Source organism: Pan troglodytes, chromosome 1 (genome assembly GCF_028858775.2).
Source record: "Pan troglodytes isolate AG18354 chromosome 1, NHGRI_mPanTro3-v2.0_pri, whole genome shotgun sequence".
NCBI lineage: Eukaryota > Metazoa > Chordata > Mammalia > Primates > Hominidae > Pan > Pan troglodytes.
Window position 1 is genome coordinate 209424541 of NC_072398.2, and position 19463 is coordinate 209444003.

A 19463-nucleotide genomic window follows, 5' to 3' on the forward strand; every position below is an offset into this window, starting at 1 on the left:
GCCTCCCAGATATCAGGCTCCTGAGGGCAGGGCCCATGCCTGATTTATGTCAGTGGCAAGCCCTGGAGAACATCAGTGAATGTTTGTTGAGTGAGTGAGTGGCAGTGGGTGGCGTGTGCCTGGGTCTGTGCCTGCCCTGACTCTGCCCTCCTGTGGTCTCCCTGGGGCAGACATGGCTAGGCCCGTCCTCCTCGCAGGGGGTGCGGGTGGGGGGTTGTGGAATGCAGTGAGGGAGAGGGGCTGGGAGGGAGCCCTAGCCAGTGCCAAGGGCATGGGCTAACCTCCCTCCCTCTTTCCACCCCCTCCCCAGGAAAGCGTGTCGTCCTCAGGAACACCCCACAAGCGGGACTCCTTCATCTATAGCACGTGGCTGGAGGACAGTGTCAGCACCACTAGTGGGGGCAGCTCCCCAGGTACCAGGACAGGGCAGCTTCCCCACAAAGCAGGGCTACCTTGGGGTAGGAGGGGGACAGGGCTGGGCACCAGTTCCCATGCCCCATGCAGTGGGTACGTGATGTGACTGCCCCTGACTTGGAGGACAGCAGGCAGGTCATTGTCCAGCCTAGGGTGGCTGAGTGGATTGGAGGGCTGGTTTCTTCCGGAAGGGTCTCGGAGGATAATGGGGGATGGCAAGGAAGAAAGTTAAGGGTGGGGTTGGAGCGCACTGGTGCCGACCGCCCACCTATGCCCCCGTCTCCCTGGTGCCTCCCCGCGGCCAGTGAGGTGGCTCCCTCCTGCCCCCCTCCCCAGGCCCCTCTCGATCACCCCACCCAGACGCCGGCAAGTTGGGGGACCCTGCGTGTCCCGAGATCAAGATCCAGCTGGAAGCATCTGAGCAGCACATGCCCCAGCTGGTACGTGCAGCCTCCTGGGGCTGGTGCTGAGGGAGCCCCACCCGGGAGGGGATGAGCTGGCGGGGAGGCTGGGAGCTGAGGCTGGACCAAGAGGTCCCCCTAGGCCCCCCTAGGCCAGGAGGGGTGGGGCTTGCCCGGCCTGGACACAGCCAGTGACTTTGTGTACCTGTGTCTCCCGCCCCGTTGCTTCTCCCGTCTTGCCACCTGCCTCACCACCACTGTCTGTCTGCAGGGCTGTTAGCCGGGCCACCCCCTCTGAAGGTGAAACTGAGCAGGTTAGACCCAGCCCCTCAGCTTGTGTTTGGTGGGAGAGGGTGGGGGTGTGTAGAGGGCTGAGCTGATTCCTTCCTGTTCTGTCACCTCTCTGGGGTGGGAGCTATGTATCTGGGTTTGAGCCCCCTGGTCCTCAGTTGCTGGGTGACTTGGGCAGGCCACGGCCCCTCCCCGTGACCTCTGCCCTTGCATTGTTGGAGGATTTGATGGGAGTGTGAAAGGGACTTGGCAGTTGCCAGGTGGGGAGAAGTTTCAGGGGTTCCCAATGGGATGGAAAGACCTGGAGCCTGGAATTCCAAGGGTGGGCCCCTCCCAGGGTGGGGTTCTCTGAGGCAGGGACTTGGCAGAGTTGGGGCACACTGGTGCCAGCCACCCACCATGCCATGTTTCATGGTGTCTCCATCCCCCTTTGCCCTGCAGATGAGGCCACAGAAGCACAAGGGGAAGGTGCCGTGTCAAGCCCAGGCAGACGAGACCTCTGCCCTGAAGACCAACACCAGCCCGTGGGCTGCCCCCTGCCTCCCTACCCTCCCCATGGCCCACCCATCTGGGCTGTCTCTGCAGGGCAGAGCTGTCCAGACCTGGGATCAGGGAAGCTGCTGGCATCGTCCTCACCCCCAGCCTGGGGGTCTGGGCTGGGGCAGGGATTGCTCAGTGGAAGCAGGACTGGGGGTCTGGCTTGCCCCCTCCCTAGGCCTCCATCACCCCTGAGCATCCCTCTGGACTCAGAGGGAACAAGGTGGGAGAGAGAGTTTGAGACAGCTCCATGTGGAGAGCTTAGCCCCTGGAGGCAGCACAAGGAAGATGTGATATGTGGGGGAGTGAGCACTGGGTTGGGAGCCGGGTCCTGGTTTCCAATTTGGGTTCTGCTGTGTGACTCTGGGCAAGTCACTCTCCCTCTCTGGGCATGTCTGCTACAAATGGACAAGATTATTTCAGAGGTCAGTGAAGACTGTGATTACATGCACCTGCCCTAGAAGGTGGGATTTTCTTCCCAGGGACCTCCCATCACCCTACCCTGCCTCTTGAGGTCCCTGGAGCCCCAGATGGGCTGAGGGGCAGGGAGCTGGCTGTGCCCAGTATGCCTCCTGGACCCTCCAGTTCTGCCACAGGTCTGCCGATGCCCTGTCCACTGCCTACACATGACAGACAAGTAACCCCCTCATGGGGGATGGGGACCTACCTGGCTCCTCAGCCAGCACCCAGCTTAACCCCTGCCATCCCATGCTGGGCCCTCCAGGCCAAGAGTCTCAGCTGGCCGAGAGTCCAGGCCTTGCCTCCCCCGACCGCCATGGAGGGGGCAGCCCGGCACAGCTGCTGGGAGCCCTTGTGTGTCTGGTCACACTTTTTAGGCGCCACGCCAAAGGCCAGCCTCCTGGACCCAATACCCATTTTGGAAGCCCCTGTGGCCGTGTGGATGTCGGTAACAGTTGTATAAAATAAATTCTATTTATCGCTATTGTACCCAGAGTTGGGCCTGGCTTTGTGTGAACCGTGGCCAGATTGACCCCAGACAGATGTCCAGGGATGTCAAGGTGGCAGGGAGCAAGCCTGTCCCCATCAGAGCTGCTGGGCCTGGGGACACCTCCAAAGCTAAGCCACCAGCTCTGTGAGCACCGCCCGTGGTTTCCTCCCCGGGGTACTGTCCTTCCCTGCATCCTGGGCCCCTTCCCCACTGCAGGAAGAACATGGCTGTGCTGTCAGGCAGACCTAGGTTTGAGTCCTGGGACCGTCTCTTGTTAGCTGGGTGGGTGGCATTGAGAAACTTACTAGCTTCCGTGAGCCTCAGTGTTTCCTTTTGTAAAATAGGAGTGGTAGTGTTTCTCCCAAGGGTTTGTTGTGAGGATTCAATGAGCTGGTGCGTATCAAACATACAGCACAGTGTCTGGCACACATTAGGTGCTCAATTAATTACTTCCTTCTCCCTGTTCTCATATTCAGTGAATCCCCTGATATGGCCACAAGGGGGCGCCAAGGGATCACTTACAGGACCCGATGGGGCCCCAGGAGATGGGGATGAGTCCAAGTCCCTCTACCAGGATCTCACAGCTGGGACAGTAGGACGAAGGGTGATGAGGGGCAGCCGGGGACAGGAGAGGTGCGCACAAGCAGGGCCTGGGGAGAGAGGCGTCAGGGAAAGTCCCTGGAGTTGCTCCCCGTTCCTGAGAAGGCCTAGGGAGGAGGGACCCTGCAGGAGGGGGTCTCGAGTAAAGGGCGGGGAGGCAGAGCACCCCTGGAACCAGGAAGGTGGCAGCCAGCTCTGAATGGTGGGAAGGTGACAATGGAGGGGACAGGGAGATGGGCAGGGATGAGGCCAGAGGCAATGTGGCCTTGAACTCCCGACGGAGAGGCCAGGGCTCTGCGCCAAGGGCAGGGGGAGCCCCAGGCAGGAGCAGTAGTTGCTGGTGGAGGCTGCACCAGTGGAGGGAGGAGGGGACCAACGAGGTTGTTGCTGGGGTAAGAGGGTGGCCAGGAGGATGCTGAGAAGGACACCAGATGGGCCTGAGCAGGGGGACCAAGCGCCTGATGGGCTGTGGGACTAAGGGGGGAATCGGGAGGCTCCCGGGGGTACAGGCTGGGTGTTGGTTGAATGAGGGGACTCCTCCCTCTGGGGCAGGACCACAGAGGAGAGCAGGTCTGCGGGGTGGGTTTGGGGACATTTGGGAGTAGGCACCAAATTGGGCCCCGAAGGGATGAGCCGTGCCTTGGCCTCCCTGACAGCTTGGCAGTGCCCCCTATCCCCTGCTGGCCCTGCCCCCTTCCCAGGATGATGCTGAAGGAACCCCAGGGGGTTGTCCAGGGAGTGCCACACTTTTCCCGACAGGGCCCTTCTGTGACCCTCTGATGCCTCAGGCCACCCATGGGTGGTGACTCACACCCAAACCCCAGCCCCACCCAACTCGGTTTGGCTCTAGGCTGCTCTGGGCCCAGTGAGTCCCCTGTGAACTGCCCACCCATCAGCCTCACCCCTGCTCCCTATCCCTCCGCCACAGTCCTCTGCCCTCTCTCCTCCTGCCCCACCTCCACAGGGCCGGCATCACAGTTCAGCACCACGGTTAAGAGCTTCTTCACAGTCAGCTCTGAGCTGCTTCGCCTCCTCGCGCTATGACCATGCAGACATGATTTTGGCTCCCTGGGCCTCAGTTTCCTCATCTGTGCAGTGGGGGTGCTAACAGCCCTGCCCTCGCTGGCACCCTGGCATGAGGATTAAATGAGGTGACACCTCATAAAGTTCTCGGTGCAGCCCCAGCACATGGTGGGCTCAAAGAAGAGAGTGTGCATACCGCAGGAAGGGATCAATGACGTCTGTAATTCAGAACACGTGGGGTCCGCTCAGTGCGTGGAGGACGCCCACCTGCCACTGGGCCCGGCACAGGTGCCTAGATGTGAGGCTTTGGGAATGGACGGCGTCAGGTGCTTCCCTGGGCCTCAGCTTGCCAGGTTTACCTGGGGTGACGATGCTCCCATAACAGAGCTGGGGGAGGTCTCCGGCTTGTCTCCCTGTACTTAGCAATGCACCCCCACTCCACTCTATCCCGCAGCTGAGACAGAGCAGCAGGGGCTGCTGTGGCAGAGCAGGTGGGCAGCTTGGTGGGCAGAACCTGCCTTTGCCCCATCCCTGTCCAGCTGGTGCCAGGCCGTCTGCGGGAAGGAAGGCCTTGGGGCTGGGTTTCACCCTACCGCATCCCTCCAAGCTCCGAGGTGGGGTCAGGGGAGGCTGGCAACGGATCGGGCCTCTGGGATCAAAGTGTCCGGTGCTATTTCTCTTGTGCCCGCGCCAGCTCTGTGCTCACCCTGGGCTGTGAGGTGAGAGGGCGAGCCGGGACACTCTGACTCGAGGCTGGAATTAGAACTTGGGCGGGGGGTACCAGGCTCCGGGAAGCACTGGACTCTGCTTAGAAATTACTCTGGTAGTGGAAACAGCAGCCGGGGGGTTCCTCCAGACACAGGAGGGAAGAGGCCTCCCGTGGAGGGACCTGGGTGCCTGGAAGACGTGCCCTCCCCCATCTCCCCTACCTCACAGTAGGGGCCTCCTGTCTCCAGGAGTCTGTTTCCTTACCTGGAGAATGAGGACAAGGCCCCTACCTATTGCTCTGAAGAGGCTGTCTTGGCCTCTAAGGTACCTGGGATGGCTGCTGGCACAGAACCCGTGCCCAATACAAGGGGGTCCTCCCCTACCCACCCCCAGCTGGGGTGTTCTTGGACCTCCATGGCCAACCCTGGGGCAACTTTGCCAAGGAGATGACCGCAGGCCTGGGCCGGCCGTGCCAGGGGACTGGGAGCTGGACGTTCTCTGCTGCTCAGGCCACAGGGGGTGCTCAGCCAGGGACCCTGGAATGTGGAGGTCCCTCCCTTCTTCCCTGCTCCCGCCCTGCCAAGGGGATGGAGCCTCCTGAAATAACCAGATCTGGTTAGCGAGGCTAATTTTAAAAGCCACTCTGGCTGCCCCATAGGCCGTTCTGGGAAGCCATGAATGTCCCTGTGTTTGCCCCTGGGAGGCAGGGCGAGGGGAGAGCCCTGGGGCTGAGGCCGGCCTCTGAATGGACTCCCACCCCTGCCTCCCGGGGCCGGCCAGTCTGGGGCCCAACGTTGGGGCTCAGGGACCCCACCTCTCCTCCACCCCAATCCACTCAGGCAAATCCTAGTGGGCTTTCAGGACCCTCCACCCCCTTCACTGGTCTCCTGAAGCAGCTCTGGGCAGGGATCCGGAAGCTCTCTGTCTCCCTCTCAGCTGTCTCCCCCTCTGTCTCCAGTGCTCAGTCTCTGTGTCCCTTTATCTCTGTGTCTCTGCCTGTCTCTGTCTCTGAGACTCGTGGTCCCTCTCTGCAGCTGTGGCTCTCTCCCCCCTCTCTCCCTGGACCCATCACGCAGGAGGCGGGATGCAGTGTTCCTAAGGGTCCATACGCTGGGATCTGTGCACTGGGTGGTGGGCGGCTGTGCCCACCTAGGAGCTGGGGTTTCAGGTGCGGCCCAGCAAGGGAGGGAACTAGTCCTGGGGACCAACAGGAGCTATAACTGGGCAGGCAGGAGCCAAGTCCAGACACGACCTGGGCCATCTGGCCAGGCCCACTTCCAGCAGGAGGAAAGAGCTCCAGGTCTAGGGTTGCCAGATTTAGCAAATAGAAACCCACGGTGCCCAGTTAAATTTGAATTTCAGATAAACAAGGAAGAATTTTTAGTTTAAGTATACCTTGTGCGATATTTGGGACATACTTATACTAAAAAATTATTCTTTGTTTGTCTGAGATTCAAATTTAACTGAGCGTCCTGTATTTTATCTGGCAACCGTCTCCAGGGAGGCTCTTGGAGTGAAGGGAGAGGTTTCTCAGGAAAGGCAGGTTGCATAGGCCAGTCTGATGGCAGTGTCACAACCATGCCCTGGAGAAATCCCAGTCTGATGAGGGAGGCACAGCTACAGACCACCAGGAGTTGGTGTGGGGACAGTCCTTGGGAACGTGGTAGGGAGTCACGTGACACACAGTCTTCTTAATGGAACCAGAGACATCAGAAGGAAGGGTCTGTGTGTGCATGAATGGCTAAGCCCAGCACCTTGCACACAGTAGGGGCTCCATAAATATTTGCTGAATGAATGAAGAATCCGGGGAATGGAGGGGGATGCGCAGCCAGCAGGGGGCTCTAGCACCCTACTGCCCAAGCTCCTAGGAACCAAGTGTGTGCCACCCCCAACCCAGGGACTCCCCAATATGAGCTGCAAAGGGGACGGGAGGGGGCAGAGTGGGTAAAGAGAAGAGATCAGCTTTTCCCCTATTTTGGCCCCTCCCCAGACCCCAATCCTATGTGGGAATTCAGCCCTGGGCAAGGGTGCAGGTGGCGGTGGGGACTAGGGCAGGTGATCTACCCTTGTGGCATTTGGGGGATGGCTGGGATGAAGGTGGGGGGGGGCGCAGGCCAGAGGGCACTGCTCAGTGACGCTGCTGTTTCTCAGGGGCCTCCCGTGTGCAGTGCCCTGTGCCCTAGCGGGGCGTTGGACAAGCCAGGGGACCCCTGGAACCCGGGAAGTGAGGGGTCCTTGTTTCTGGGCAGGTGAGACTTGGGCCTTTGTCTGTGGCCCATTAATCTCAGGGGTCTCCCTGGAGGTGGCGGGGGAAGGCAACTAGGGAGAGACCTGTGGCCCTTTCATGCCTCCCCAGGGGCAGAATTCCTTAAACAGCCTTTTTATTTGTTCACTCATTCATTCACTTGCTAACAGGCTCGCTTACTCACTCATTGTTGCCATTCACTGAGATGACCCCCCGACCGCCCCCTGAACTCTGCCCCCTGCTCAGGATCTCAGGCACTTGTCCAATCCCAGCAGGAACATACCACTGGCTCCTGGCATGACACTGGGCAAGTCATTGACCCTTCGGAGCCTTGGTTTCCCCAGCCCTGCAATGGGGCTACACTAGCATCTCCCTGGCAGGATTATTGCGAGAATGCGTGAGATGTTGCCTGCCCCCCGGGAGCACTTCCAAAGGGAGCCACGGCTGCTGCTGGCACCATTATCATTATTATTATTATTATTAATCATTGCAAGGCCCCCATGGGTTGGGCAGGGAGCAGCCGCCTGGCTCCATGTCCAGGTCATGCCGAGGCTGTTCTGGGAAGCGCCCGCTTCCCCTTGGGGCGTCAATCATCTCAGTTCCCAGCCCTCCTTTTCAAGGGGTGTCAGCGTTTTGGCTTCTAGATGCAGCATGAAATCCTGTAGAGAAAAGTGAGAGGTGGGGATGGAGCCGAAGCCTCGCCCCCTCTTCACCTGCAGTGTGAATTCCGGGCCTTGGTTTCCCCAGTCGTGCAGCCGGGGGCTGGGCTGGGCATCCTGCCAGAGCCCAGAAGGGGCCTCTCCATGTGTCATCCTGTTAGAAACGGTTTAGCTCCGAGCCTATAATCACATCTACCCGGGGAGGAACTAACACAGCGTTTCTTTAAATCGGGCTCTAATTGCGGCTTTTAGTGGAGTCACATGCACCCCATCCCCCAGCCGGTCTGAATTAGGGCGGCTGTCCCAGCCTGCCCTGCCAAGTACAGGAATCCCCCAGGATTGCTGTGGCTCCCACTGAGCCAGCGGTGGATGAGTCCAGGGCTGCTGTTTCTCAGGGGCCTCCCGTGTGCAGTGCCCTGTGCTGGGCGCTTCCGTCTGGGGAACTCCCTGTCGTTTCACCACCTGAGGATCAGGCACTTCTGGGACCTGCTTGCCACCAGGCCTCCCTTCTATTCACCCAGAAGTGGGGAGCAAGGCCTGGAGAGTGGGGTGTTGGCGGGCAAGGCCAGAGGCCGTGCCCCTCCTTGGGGGCGTGGTGGGGGAGCCTGCGGTTTCCCTGTTTGTTCTGGAGATCCCAGCCGCTTCCCCGAGGAGACAGCTGACGGTTCCCAGGCCACAGCCCCTCAGGCGGGGCTAGACCACGGCTGGCCAGCCTGGGAGCACTGCCCGCCAGCCACCCGGGCTCCGCCAGGCCCTGGCGCTGGGTGGTCTGGGCAAGGGCCGGGGGGGCCTTGGTCCTGGCCACAGGACAGGAACCGTGACCAGAGCCAGGCATGGGGCTGCCCTGCCAGGGACCTAGAGGGGTCCTGAAGGCCGCGGCGGGGCCGGGCCAGGGGCAGAGGCCAGCATGGGCAAACACTGCCTTGGGGGAGACCCAGGAGGGGAAGACTCCAGGCCCCAGGTCCATCTACGGGAGGACCTCCAGAGGGACACTCACCCCCTTCAGGAATGTCCCAGTTGGAAGGTTTCAACCCAGCCATTGAGTTGGCTCAGACAGGAGTCCACCTTAGAGGCTGGCAGAAGAGTCAGGGTTGGCAGACAGAAGACCTAGACCCCAGCCCTGCCTTCCTTCAGACCTCAGTTTCCCCATCTGTACAATGGGCAGGGGACACAACCTCGTGCTTGACATGGGCTCTTCCAGCTGACCAGGCTGTGGATGGGAGGTGGGCAGCCCAGGCTGGAAGGATCTCAGTCATTCCCACATTCATTCTCAGGGACTTTTTATTTATTATTTGTTTTTGAGATAGTGTCCCACTCTGGCGCCAAGACCAGAGCACAGTGGCACGATCATAGCTCACTGTAGCCTTCAATTCCTGGGCTCAAGCAATCTTCCCATCTCACCACCACACCCGGGACTAGAAATGGGGCCTCATTTTGTTGCTGAGGCTGGTCTCGAACTCCTGGGCTCAAGTGATCCTCCTGCCTTAGCCTCCCAAGGTGCTGGGATTACAGGCATGAACCACCACATCTGGCCTGACCAACAGGATTTTGATCAGGATTACATTCACTTTACTTCTGTCTTTGGTTTTGTTTTTTCCTCAGGGGCTTCTCCTGGCCCCACCCCTGAGTCCTGCCGCACCCCCTGTACCTTGGATGAAGCCCTCTCTGTTCCCAGCTGTCCGGGAAAGAGCCCCTGTGGGTTTCAGAGCCTAGCAGACCCCAGTTCAAATCCTGACCACTGGCTCTCTGTAACCTTGGGCAAGTCACTTGCTCTCTCCAGCCCATAACTATAAATACCATCCTGACCCTCATCTTTCTATTTCCTCCCTTGAACTCCAGACTCTCTTCCTCCTACCTACCCAGCCAGCGTCTCCACTCCAAGGTCCAGTGGGCACCTCCAGCCCAATGTGATCCAAACCCAACTGTCTATTTTCTCCCCACTTCTGGTTCCCCATATCTGTAAACAGCACCTCCATCAACCCAGGTGCCCAGCCCCGATTCCCCTGTTCCCTCCCCTCCCGACGTGCAGTCCACCAGGGAGCTCTGCTGGCCCTCCCTCCCAGCATGTCTGGGATCCAACTCCTTCCCGCCACCACCACACTTAGCCTGGTCCAAGCCACCACCACCTCCAACCCAGACAGAGAAAGCTCCAGACTGAGCTCTGGGCTCAGCTCCTGGAGCTCCCCAGCCTCCTCTGCTCCCCAGCCACTCGAGTAATCAAAGCACAAGCCGGTCACTTGTCTCCCCTGCTTCTTTTTTTTTTTTTTTTTTTTGAGACGGAGTCTCGCTCTCGCTCTGTCGCCCAGGCTGGAGTGCAATGGCGTGATCTCAGCTCACTGCAACCTCCATCTCCCGGCTCCAAGCAATTCTCCTGCCTCAGCCTCCTGAGTAGCTGGGATTACAGGCACGCACCACCACACCCGGCTAATTTTTGTATTTTTAGTAGAGACGGGGTTTCATCATATTGGTCAGGCTGGTCTCGAACTCCTGACCTCATGATTCACCTGCCTCGGCCTCCCAAAGTGCTGGGATTACAGGCGTGAGCCACCGCGCCCAGCTGTCTCCCCTGCTTCTAACCCTCCAGTGGCTTCCTCTCTGCGACCAGAAGAAAATGCCAGCTCTTTTCATGCCACATCCCATAATGCAGCCTCTGTCCCACTCACTGATCCCCGTTTCTCTGGGTTCCAGCCACATCACCTTATTTCTGGTCCTCATTTCTGCCCCAGGTGGTTGCACTTGATCTATTGCCTGCCTGCAGCCGTTGTTCCTCCAGGTCTTTGCAAGGCATTGTCCTTGCAGATGTCACTCCCTCAGACAGGCCTTCCCTGACCACCAGCTACAGCAGTGCCCCAGTCACTCTCTGGCTCTTGGTTTTCCTATCTGTAAAATGGGGCCGGCACCGGTGTTGTTAAGAGGGTGGGAAGAGACCGTTGGGACTGGGGGCTGAAGTGCCAGAGTCAGACAGGCACCGGGTACCTGTGAGTCCCTCCTTCTCACAGGCCGGACCCAGGGTCAGAAGGCTGTGAGAACCCTTTGCTGGAGATGGAAGCTGGGCTCCTCTGCCCATTTTACTGTGCGGCTGCAACTTGGTGCTGACCCTTCCTGGGCCGCCTTCCTCCCTGGACCATAGCGAGCCCATTCCAGGCTGAGCTTTGTCTGGGAACCTGTGGAAAGAGGCCTTTGCCCCAGGAGACTCTTCGACAGTGGAGGGCTCAGAGCACAAAGGGCCCATCTGGCACCAAAACTCTCCCTGATGCTGGGTGTCATGACGGCACCTGTCACAACCTGAGAGGAGGCAGCAGCTAGCCAGGCCTTGGCCCAGGGCTCTGGGAGGCAAAGAGGGGCAATGATCACACCTCAAGACCTCCAGACCCTGCCCCAGGCCCCTTCTCTCACCCTGACCCAGCACTCTGCCCCTTCACTGCCATTTTTCCCCAACCAGGTGACCTGAGTGGGCTGGAGGCCGATGACACACCTGCAGGCAGCGTGGTCAAGCCCGGGCTGACTTGGGGATCCAGAAACCCTGGAGCTGCCCCCTGGCATGGGTGGGTGGAAGCTGCTGGGCACTCCCCACAGGTCAAGGGCACAGCCATGGGTGCCCTGTTTACAGGCCAGGAGGACAGAATTCCCAGCCACTGAACCCCCACCTCCACCGCCACCCCCACACCTCAACACTTGCAGTTAGATTCCTGAGTCGTCCTCGTTACTCCTCCCCACCCACGGCCTCCGAGCCCTCCCCGCACCCTGCCTGCCCACACCACAGCACATGGGAGGCGGCGGCTTCAAGATCAAGGAGTCAGCAGATGAGGGCACTGGACTCCAGCCAGTGGGTGGCAGTGACCAGCCAGGCCCCGACCCTAGGACCAGAGAATCGGCACGTGGTGACTCACCCCTAGACGTTGGGCCCTCCTCTCCGCCTGCAGTCACAGCACAGGAAACTTAGACTCCAGGAGGAGACACGACGTGGGTGCAGCTGGGAACGGGGAAAACCCGGCCTGAAGTCCAGCCCTGCCCGACGCCAGAGGATGCAACGGGTGATTAAAATCCTGTACTCTGCAGCCACACTGCATGGCTAGAGTCCTGGCTCCAGCCCTTGTTAGTGGTGTATCTTCCCATAAGTTTAATCATTTCTGCTTCCGTTTCTTCATCTGTAAAATGGGGAAAATCACAGTCCCTGCCCTCCAGGGCTGGTTGCGGGGAAGATGAGTTAATGTGTGCTGTGAGGCACGTGAGAACAGCGCCTGGTCAGCAGGGAACGCCGTAGAAATGTCCACTCTTGTGCCCACAGCTATGTTCCCACCGCCTCAGTGATTCTAAGCCTCGGTTCCAGTGGCAGGAGGGAGAGGTGACACTGGAGGACCGAGTCCGGCCCGTCCCCTGCTTGGCTGGGGATGCCACGTGTGCCCACCCCATCTCAAGGTTCACACAGACTGCTGAGAAGCCAGAAAAGGCCCTGGCGCTGTGATCAAGGCAGAGTCCCTGCGAGGCTCAGAGGAAGCCACATAGGCACTTGGGAGCCCAAATCCTCTTCTGAGAACTTAATCCCCACCCGCCTTCCCCAGAGACGGGCTCTGGCTGGATCCTGGTGGGAGGTCTTCGGTTCAGCCACGGGGCTAATTACAAACGCTGCTGTCTCATCAACCCCCATGGTCACTTTTGGGCTTCTGGGGGGCCCAGGGAACCCATGGTTCTGTGGCTCATGGGGCTGGGGTTGGTTTCCTTGGAGAGATTAGAGCCCCAGAGACAAGGAGAAGAACATGAGCTGGGAGCCAGGGAGACCTGGGTTCCACTTTCGGCTGTCACCTACAAGCCATGGGCCCAGGAGCAGGTCACTATATCCTGCCGAGCCTCGATTTTCCCATCTGTGAAATGGAGGGTGCCCACTTCAGAGGATGGGGAGATATAGAACATGTACCCCCAAGGTGACAACTTCACTGCTAGGTCACAGCACTCAGTAGGGTATGTGGCACACAGTAGGCACCTTACTGCCTCCTGCTCTCCACCCCAGACCGTTAGATTTGCTCATAATCCTTTTATTCACCTACTGGGCCGGCTTCCTTCTTGACAAACAGGAGCTGGGATTCACAGGGTCAAATTTGGGGCTTGTCCCTCCCCTCTCCATTTCCACAGCTCCAGTTTCTCCTGCCTGGTCTATTATAGCAGTCTCTGGGCAGGTCTCCTGGCCTCCAGTTTCTCTGCTTGAAGCGCCCTTGAAACTGATGGCCAGGATGATAGTTATTTATTTGAGACAGAGTCTCTGTCTGTTACCCAGGCTGGAGTGCAGTGGCGTGATCTCGGCTCACTGCTAGCTCCGCCTCCCGGGTTCAAGAAATTCTCCTGCCTCAGCCTCCCATACCTGGCTAATTTTTGTATTTTAATAGAGACGGTGTTTCACCATGTTGGCCAGGCTGGTCTTGAACTCCTGACCTCAGGTGATCCACCTGCCTCAGCCTCCCAAAGTGCTGGGATTACAGGCGTGAGCTACCACGCCCAGCCAGGATGATCTTTCAAAAACAATGCTGACTCCCTAGCTCCAGAGCCTTCCATGCCTCCCCGGGATCTTCACGGTCAACCCCAGCTTCTCCAAATGGCATTTGAGGCCCTTCTGCCCATCTCTCCCCACAGCGTTTCCCTCTGAATTCCCCTCAGTAGCCTCACGCCCTGGGTCCTCCTCCCTTTGTTAAGACTCAGCTTACTCACTGCCCTCTGTTCCCTGTGCACCCGCCCTCACTGTGTTCCCTTCCTGTCCCCACAGCTCCTGGCTTCGACACACACTGGGATGGTCTCTGTAAGTCTCTGTCATGAGATATGAACTTGAGGACAGCCTTGGACTTGTCCACGGCTGGGCAAGATTGCGGCACGGGGCGTGGTACTCAATAAGGCAGGGGCCACAGGCTGTCTCTACCATGACCAGACAGGTGACATACATCTGAAGGCCCAGTGTCAGAATACAAGGCACGCTGGGGTCTGTGGCATCCAGAATAGTGTAGTTCCCTGACAGCTTGTCGCTCAGCTCCAACTGACCATTGCCCTGCAGAAATGTGGGGTCCGCTGCTAGCTGGATCTCCCTTTTTTTTTTTTTTTTTTTTTGTATTTTTAGTAGAGACAGGGTTTCACCATGTTAGCCAGGATGGTCTCGATCTCCTGACCTCGTGATCCACCCGCCTCGGCCTCCCAAAGTGCTGGGATTACAGGCGTGAGCCACTGTGCTCAGCCTCCCTTTTTTTTTTTAAGCCAGAATCCCAGATCTTATAGAGAATTTCCCAATTTTTTTTTTTTTTGAGACAGGGTTACACTGTCACCCAGGCTGGAGTACAGTGGCATGATCTCGGCTCACTGCACCCTCCTCCTTCTGGGCTCAAGTGATCCTCCCACCTCAGTCTCCTGAGTGCAGGGACTACAGGCTTGCGCCACCATGCCCAGCTAATTGTTTATTTTTGGGTAGAGACGAGGTCTCACTATGTTGCCAGGCTGGTCTCCAACTCCTAGGCTCAAGCGATCCACCCACCTGGGCCTCCCAAAGTGCTGGGATTACAGGTCTGAGCTACTGTGCCTGGTCCTCAGTGTTTTAAAACACGGCACCCGTGCTCAGCAATGGCTGGGGAGTGTGTGAGTTGGAGGATGTCTCCAGCCTGAGCCAAGTTGACCATCCCAGTCTCCCACGCCTCTGCCTTCCTACAGAGCAGAGGTTTTCAACTGATGTAGGGGTGATTCTGCCCCCAGGATGAGAACCTGCTGTGTTGGTGTTGGTGGCAGCGGTAGCCCAAGCGAAGACGGCATTTCCTAGCTTTCCTCGCATCCAGGAAGGATCACAGGACCGGTTCTTGCCAATGCACTAAGGGCGGAAGTGATGTATGTCACTTCCAGGATGAAGTGGTTAAAAAGCAGGCGTGGTTCCCACCATCAGGGTGCTGGCCAGATAGGAAGGACATCCAGAACTTACAGGGGGTGGCAGAGCCACCCCTGGAAAGATCCTGGGTCCCAGCCACCTGAGCAGGGGCGCCGATGTTGGAGGTAAGAATACATCCTCAGGTGTCAAGTTATTGAGCTTTCTGAATTTACCTTTAACAGAAGGCAGGGTTATCCCAGTGAATACAAGAGGGCATGTCAGCTCATCTTTGTTCCTCCTCCAGGAGAAGGCATCTGAGGGCAGAAGAAATCCCTGTGCTGTGGGTCTGGACTGTCATCCTTAGGGTCTAGGTCCATGGCCACCGGCCCTAGTTGTGAATGGAGCTGGGACCTATGCCTGAACCCCGGCTCCAATTAGGACTCAGGGCCCACAGCAGTTAAAATATAAGGTGATGAGTGACCCAGGGCCCAGCCTGAGAGTGGGGAGACCCTGAAGCCATGGGTGCCTGAGCACCTCAATCTCTGCTTCTTGAAGGACACGTCATCCCACAGCCTGGAGTGTGGGCAGGAGGAACTCCTGGCTCCTAATGGGGTCCTCAGTCCTCACTACGTGCTGGGCATCGCTAGGCACAGGGCGTCAGAGAAGCTGAATCCCTTGCCCAAGTTCGTAGAACTGAGAAAGTGATGGAGCAGAGATGTGGACCTCCATCTCTCGGACTCACAGCCTGCGCTTTCTACCCCAGCAGTGTATCCCAAAGTTCAACAGAAGCTGTTGGTTTGTGTCCTTTGAGCAGTTGATGTTCCAGCACCAGGCCTGGAGGCTTTCTCTCAGACCTTCATGGGGAAGGTCAGGAGTGCCAGTGTTAATTTCCCCAGGAGCAGCCCTCGGCCAATGAGAGGTGAGAGTTGAAGAATAAATACCGCTGCTCCCTCGCCCCTTGGGTGAGATATCTCTGAAGTGTCGCTCCCACACCATCTCCCAGAGGTCCTTCGTGGGGTTGAGCCCTGGCCAGCCTCAGTGGCAACCTGTTTAAAAACACATCTTTCTCAACATCCTTCCCTTTCCTGTCTTGCTTCCTCATTCCCCGATTTGTGCAGCTTTCTGGGTTCTTCTAATAAACAAACTGCTTGTGCTGAGTTCTGTCTCAGGTTCTGTCTCCGTGGAAACCCAATGCAAGATAACAAAGTGTGGTTTGTCAGACAACCCACAGGGAGAAAATCTTCACAATCTATACATCCAACAAAGGATAAATACACAGAATCTACAAGGAACTCAAACAAATTAGCAATAAAAAAACAAACGGCCAGGCGTGGTGGCTCACGCCTATAATCCCAGCACTTTGGGAGGCCAAGGTGGGCAGATCACAAGGTCAGGAGATCGAGACCATCCTGGCTAACACAGTGAAATCCTGTCTCTACTAAAAATACAAAAAATTAGCTGGGCGTGGTGGCGGGCGCCTGTAGTCCCAGCTACTCTGGAGGCTGAGGCAGGAGAATGGTGTGAACCCAGGAGGTGGAGCTTGCAGTGAGCTGAGATCGCGCCACTGCACTCCAGCCTGGGTGATAGAGCAAGACTCCGTCTCAAAAAAAATAAAATCCCGTCAAAAAGTGGGCTAAGGACATGAATAGACAATTCTCAAAAGAAGATACACAAATGGCCAACAGACATATGAAAAAATGCTCAACATCACTAATGATCAGGGAAATGCAAATCAAGGTGATATCACAATGCGATACCACCTTACTCCCGCAAGAATGGCCATAATCAAAAAATCAAAAAAATAATAGATGTTGCATGGATGCAGTGAACAGGGAACACTTCTACACTGCTGTTGGGAATGTAAACTAGTACAACCACTATGGAAGACAGTGTGGAGATTCCTTAAAGAACTAAAAGTAGAACTACCATTTGATCCAGCAATCCTGCTACTGGGTATCTACCCAGAGGAAAAGAAGTCATTCAACGGAAAAGATTCTTGCACACGCATGTTTATGGCAGCACAATTCGCAATTACAAAAATATGGAACCAGTCCAAATCTCCATCAATCAATGAGTGGATAAAGAAACTGTGGTGTATGTGTATATACTGTGTGTATGTGTGTATACATGTATATGTGTATGTGTATATATATATATGAATATGATGGAATACTACTCATTCAGAAGGAATGAATTAATGGCATTTGCAGCAATGGGATTAGAGACTACTATTCTAAGTGAAGTAACTCAGGAATGGAAAATCAAACATCGTATGTTCTCACTCATAATTGGGAGCTAAGCTATGAGGATGCAAAGGCATAGAAATGATACAATGGACTTTGGGGACTCTGGGGGAAAGGGTGGCAAGGGAATGAGAGATAAAAGGTTACAAATTAGATTCAGTGTATACTGCTCAGGTGATGGATACACCAAAATCTCACAACTCACCACTAAAGAACTTACTAATGTAACCAAACACCACCTGTTCCCCCAAAACCTATGGAAATAAAAACAAAACAAAACAAAGTGTGGTTTGCACACCCTGGAGACATGTAAATTGACTTCAGGTGGTACTGGGAACATTTAAAAACTGACTGCTTAAATGTCAATTTAAAGGAGTGTTTAGGAAATAATAGTATACGGCCAGGCACGGTGGCTCACGCCTGTAATCCCAGCACTTTGGGAGGCCGAGGTGGGTGGATCATGAGGTCAGGAGATCGAGACCATCCTGGCTAACACGGTGAAACCCCGTCTCTACTAAAAATACAAAAAATTAGCCGGGCATGGTGGTGGTGCCTGTGGTCCCAGCTACTTGGGAGGCTGAGGCAGGAGAATGGCATGAACCCGGGAGGCAGAGCTTGCAGTGAGCCGAGATCACGCCACTGCAGTCCAGCCTGGGCGAAAGAGCGAGACTCTGTCTCAAAAAAAAAAGAAAGGAAATAATAGTATGGATACGGCAACAATTGTGAAGGTGGTGTGAAAATAACACCTGGAAAACACTGCATTGTACAGTTCAAGATGAGGCGTTTCCTCTTGGTCCTGGCCAGAATGTATGCATATAGTTTCTTTTCTTTTTCTGTGTATTATTTTTTGAGACAGGGTCTCACTTTGTTGCCCAGGCTGGAGTGCAGTGGCACCATCTCGACTCATTGTGACCCGTCTCCCAGGCTCAAGTGATCCTCCCCCTCTGCCCTCCAAGTAGCTGGGACTATAGGTGCCTGCCACCATGCCCCCATAATTATTGTATTTTTCATAAAGATGGGTTTTGCCATGTTGCTCAGGCTGGTCTCAAACTCTTGGGCTCAAGGGATCCTCCGGCCTCAGCCTCCCAAAGTAGTTTGATTACAGGTGTGAGCTACCACTCCTGGCAGTTTCTTTTCTTTTCTTTTTTTTTGAGACGGAGTCTCGCTCTGTCACCCAGGCTGGAGTGAGTGCAGTGGCACGACCTTGGCTCACTGCAAGCTCCACCTCCCAGGTTCACGCCATTCTCCTGCCTCAGCCTCCCGAGTAGCTGGGACTACAGGCGCCTGCTACCAAGCCCGGCTAATTTTTTTTGTATTTTTAGTAGAGACGGGGTTTCACAGTGTTATCCAGGATGGTCTCGATCTCCTGACCTTGTGATCCACCCGCCTCAGCCTCCCAAAGTGCTGGGATTACAGGCATGAGCCACCGCGCCCAGCCCTGTTTATTTTCTTTTTAACTAGAGACAAGGTCTTGCTCCTTCACCCAGCCTGGAGTGCAGTGGCATGATCATAGCTCACTGCAGCCTCTAACTCCTGGGCTCTAGTGATCCTCCCGCCTCAGCCTCCCAAGTAGCTAGATTACAGGCACATGTCACCATACCTGGCTATTTTTTTTATTTTTTGTAGAGACAGGGTCTCGCTATGTTGCCCAGGTTGGTATTGAACTCCTGCCCTCAAGCAATCCTCCCACCTCAGCTTTTCGAAGTGCTGGGATTACAGGTATGCACTGTTGTGCCTGGCCTATAGTTTCATCTTTTATCCCAGCGTCAGCTTGGCTGTGCTTCCCTTTTTTTGTCAGGACTGCTAGGAAGCTCAGAGACAAATCTGCTTAGTTTGCATTTTCAATCCTGAAGAAGTCCACTTCTGACATACGGTTTCTCATCTTCCTGAGTTTATATTTAACTGGTGTATGTCATGAGTCATTAGTATTGTCTGCCTCAGGACCTAGTTGACAGGAGGTTTGAAGTGTGTTATAACCAAATTTAAGTACAGGAGCTTTGGAATAGGACACACCTGGCTTCAAATACCAGCTCCACAGCTTGGGGGCATTTGGGCAATCACCTCACTTCCCAAACCTTCGGGGTCCTCACCTATACATGTGGATGATGGGGGCCTATTTCCTAATGAGGATTAAATGCAATGAATCCACATAAAGCGTCAAGCACAGACCTGGCATGTTGTAAATGATCAGTGTTAATTGTCATGATTGTTATCCTTATTAAAGGAATTTTCATTTCAATGAAGCAAGAGGAGCAAACTTGGACAAGTCTGTATCCCAACAAGGTCGGCTGCAGGCCTGAGTGTAGTACCAAGGTGTGAATATCAGAAATGGAAAGATCACAGTTGCTAAGCTGGGCTGACGCTCTGTGAGGGCAAGGAGCCCTCTGTCTGTTCAGCCTTCTGTCTGTCATGTTCACCACTAAATTCTTTTTTTTTTTTTTTTTCTGAGATGGAATTTCACTCTTGTTGCCCAGGCTGGAGTGCAATGGCACAATCTCGGCTCACCACAACCTCTGCCTCCCAGGTTCAATCGATTCTCCTGCCTCAGCCTCCCGAGTAGCTGG

General features: G+C 56.0%; 1 protein-coding gene across 50 annotated transcripts in view; it reads left to right on the plus strand.

Moving 5' to 3' along the window:
* Positions 1-2591, plus strand: part of RAP1GAP (RAP1 GTPase activating protein) — a 73296-nt gene extending 70705 nt beyond the window's left edge. For 20 of the 50 annotated variants that reach the window (XM_054663552.2, XM_016955861.4, XM_063784938.1 and 17 more), the window contains 4 exons: positions 311-413; positions 751-854; positions 1087-1129; positions 1548-2591. In XM_054663552.2, coding sequence (XP_054519527.1) covers positions 311-413; positions 751-854; positions 1087-1095 — 216 coding nt within the window. In that variant the 3' untranslated portion in view covers positions 1096-1129; positions 1548-2591. Of the gene's footprint in view, positions 1-310; positions 414-719; positions 855-1086; positions 1130-1547 lie in introns of all 50 variants that reach the window. The other 30 variants (XM_016955865.4, XM_054663604.2, XM_063784944.1 and 27 more) reach the window with 4 other exon arrangements.
* Positions 2592-19463: the final 16872 nt, after the last annotated feature.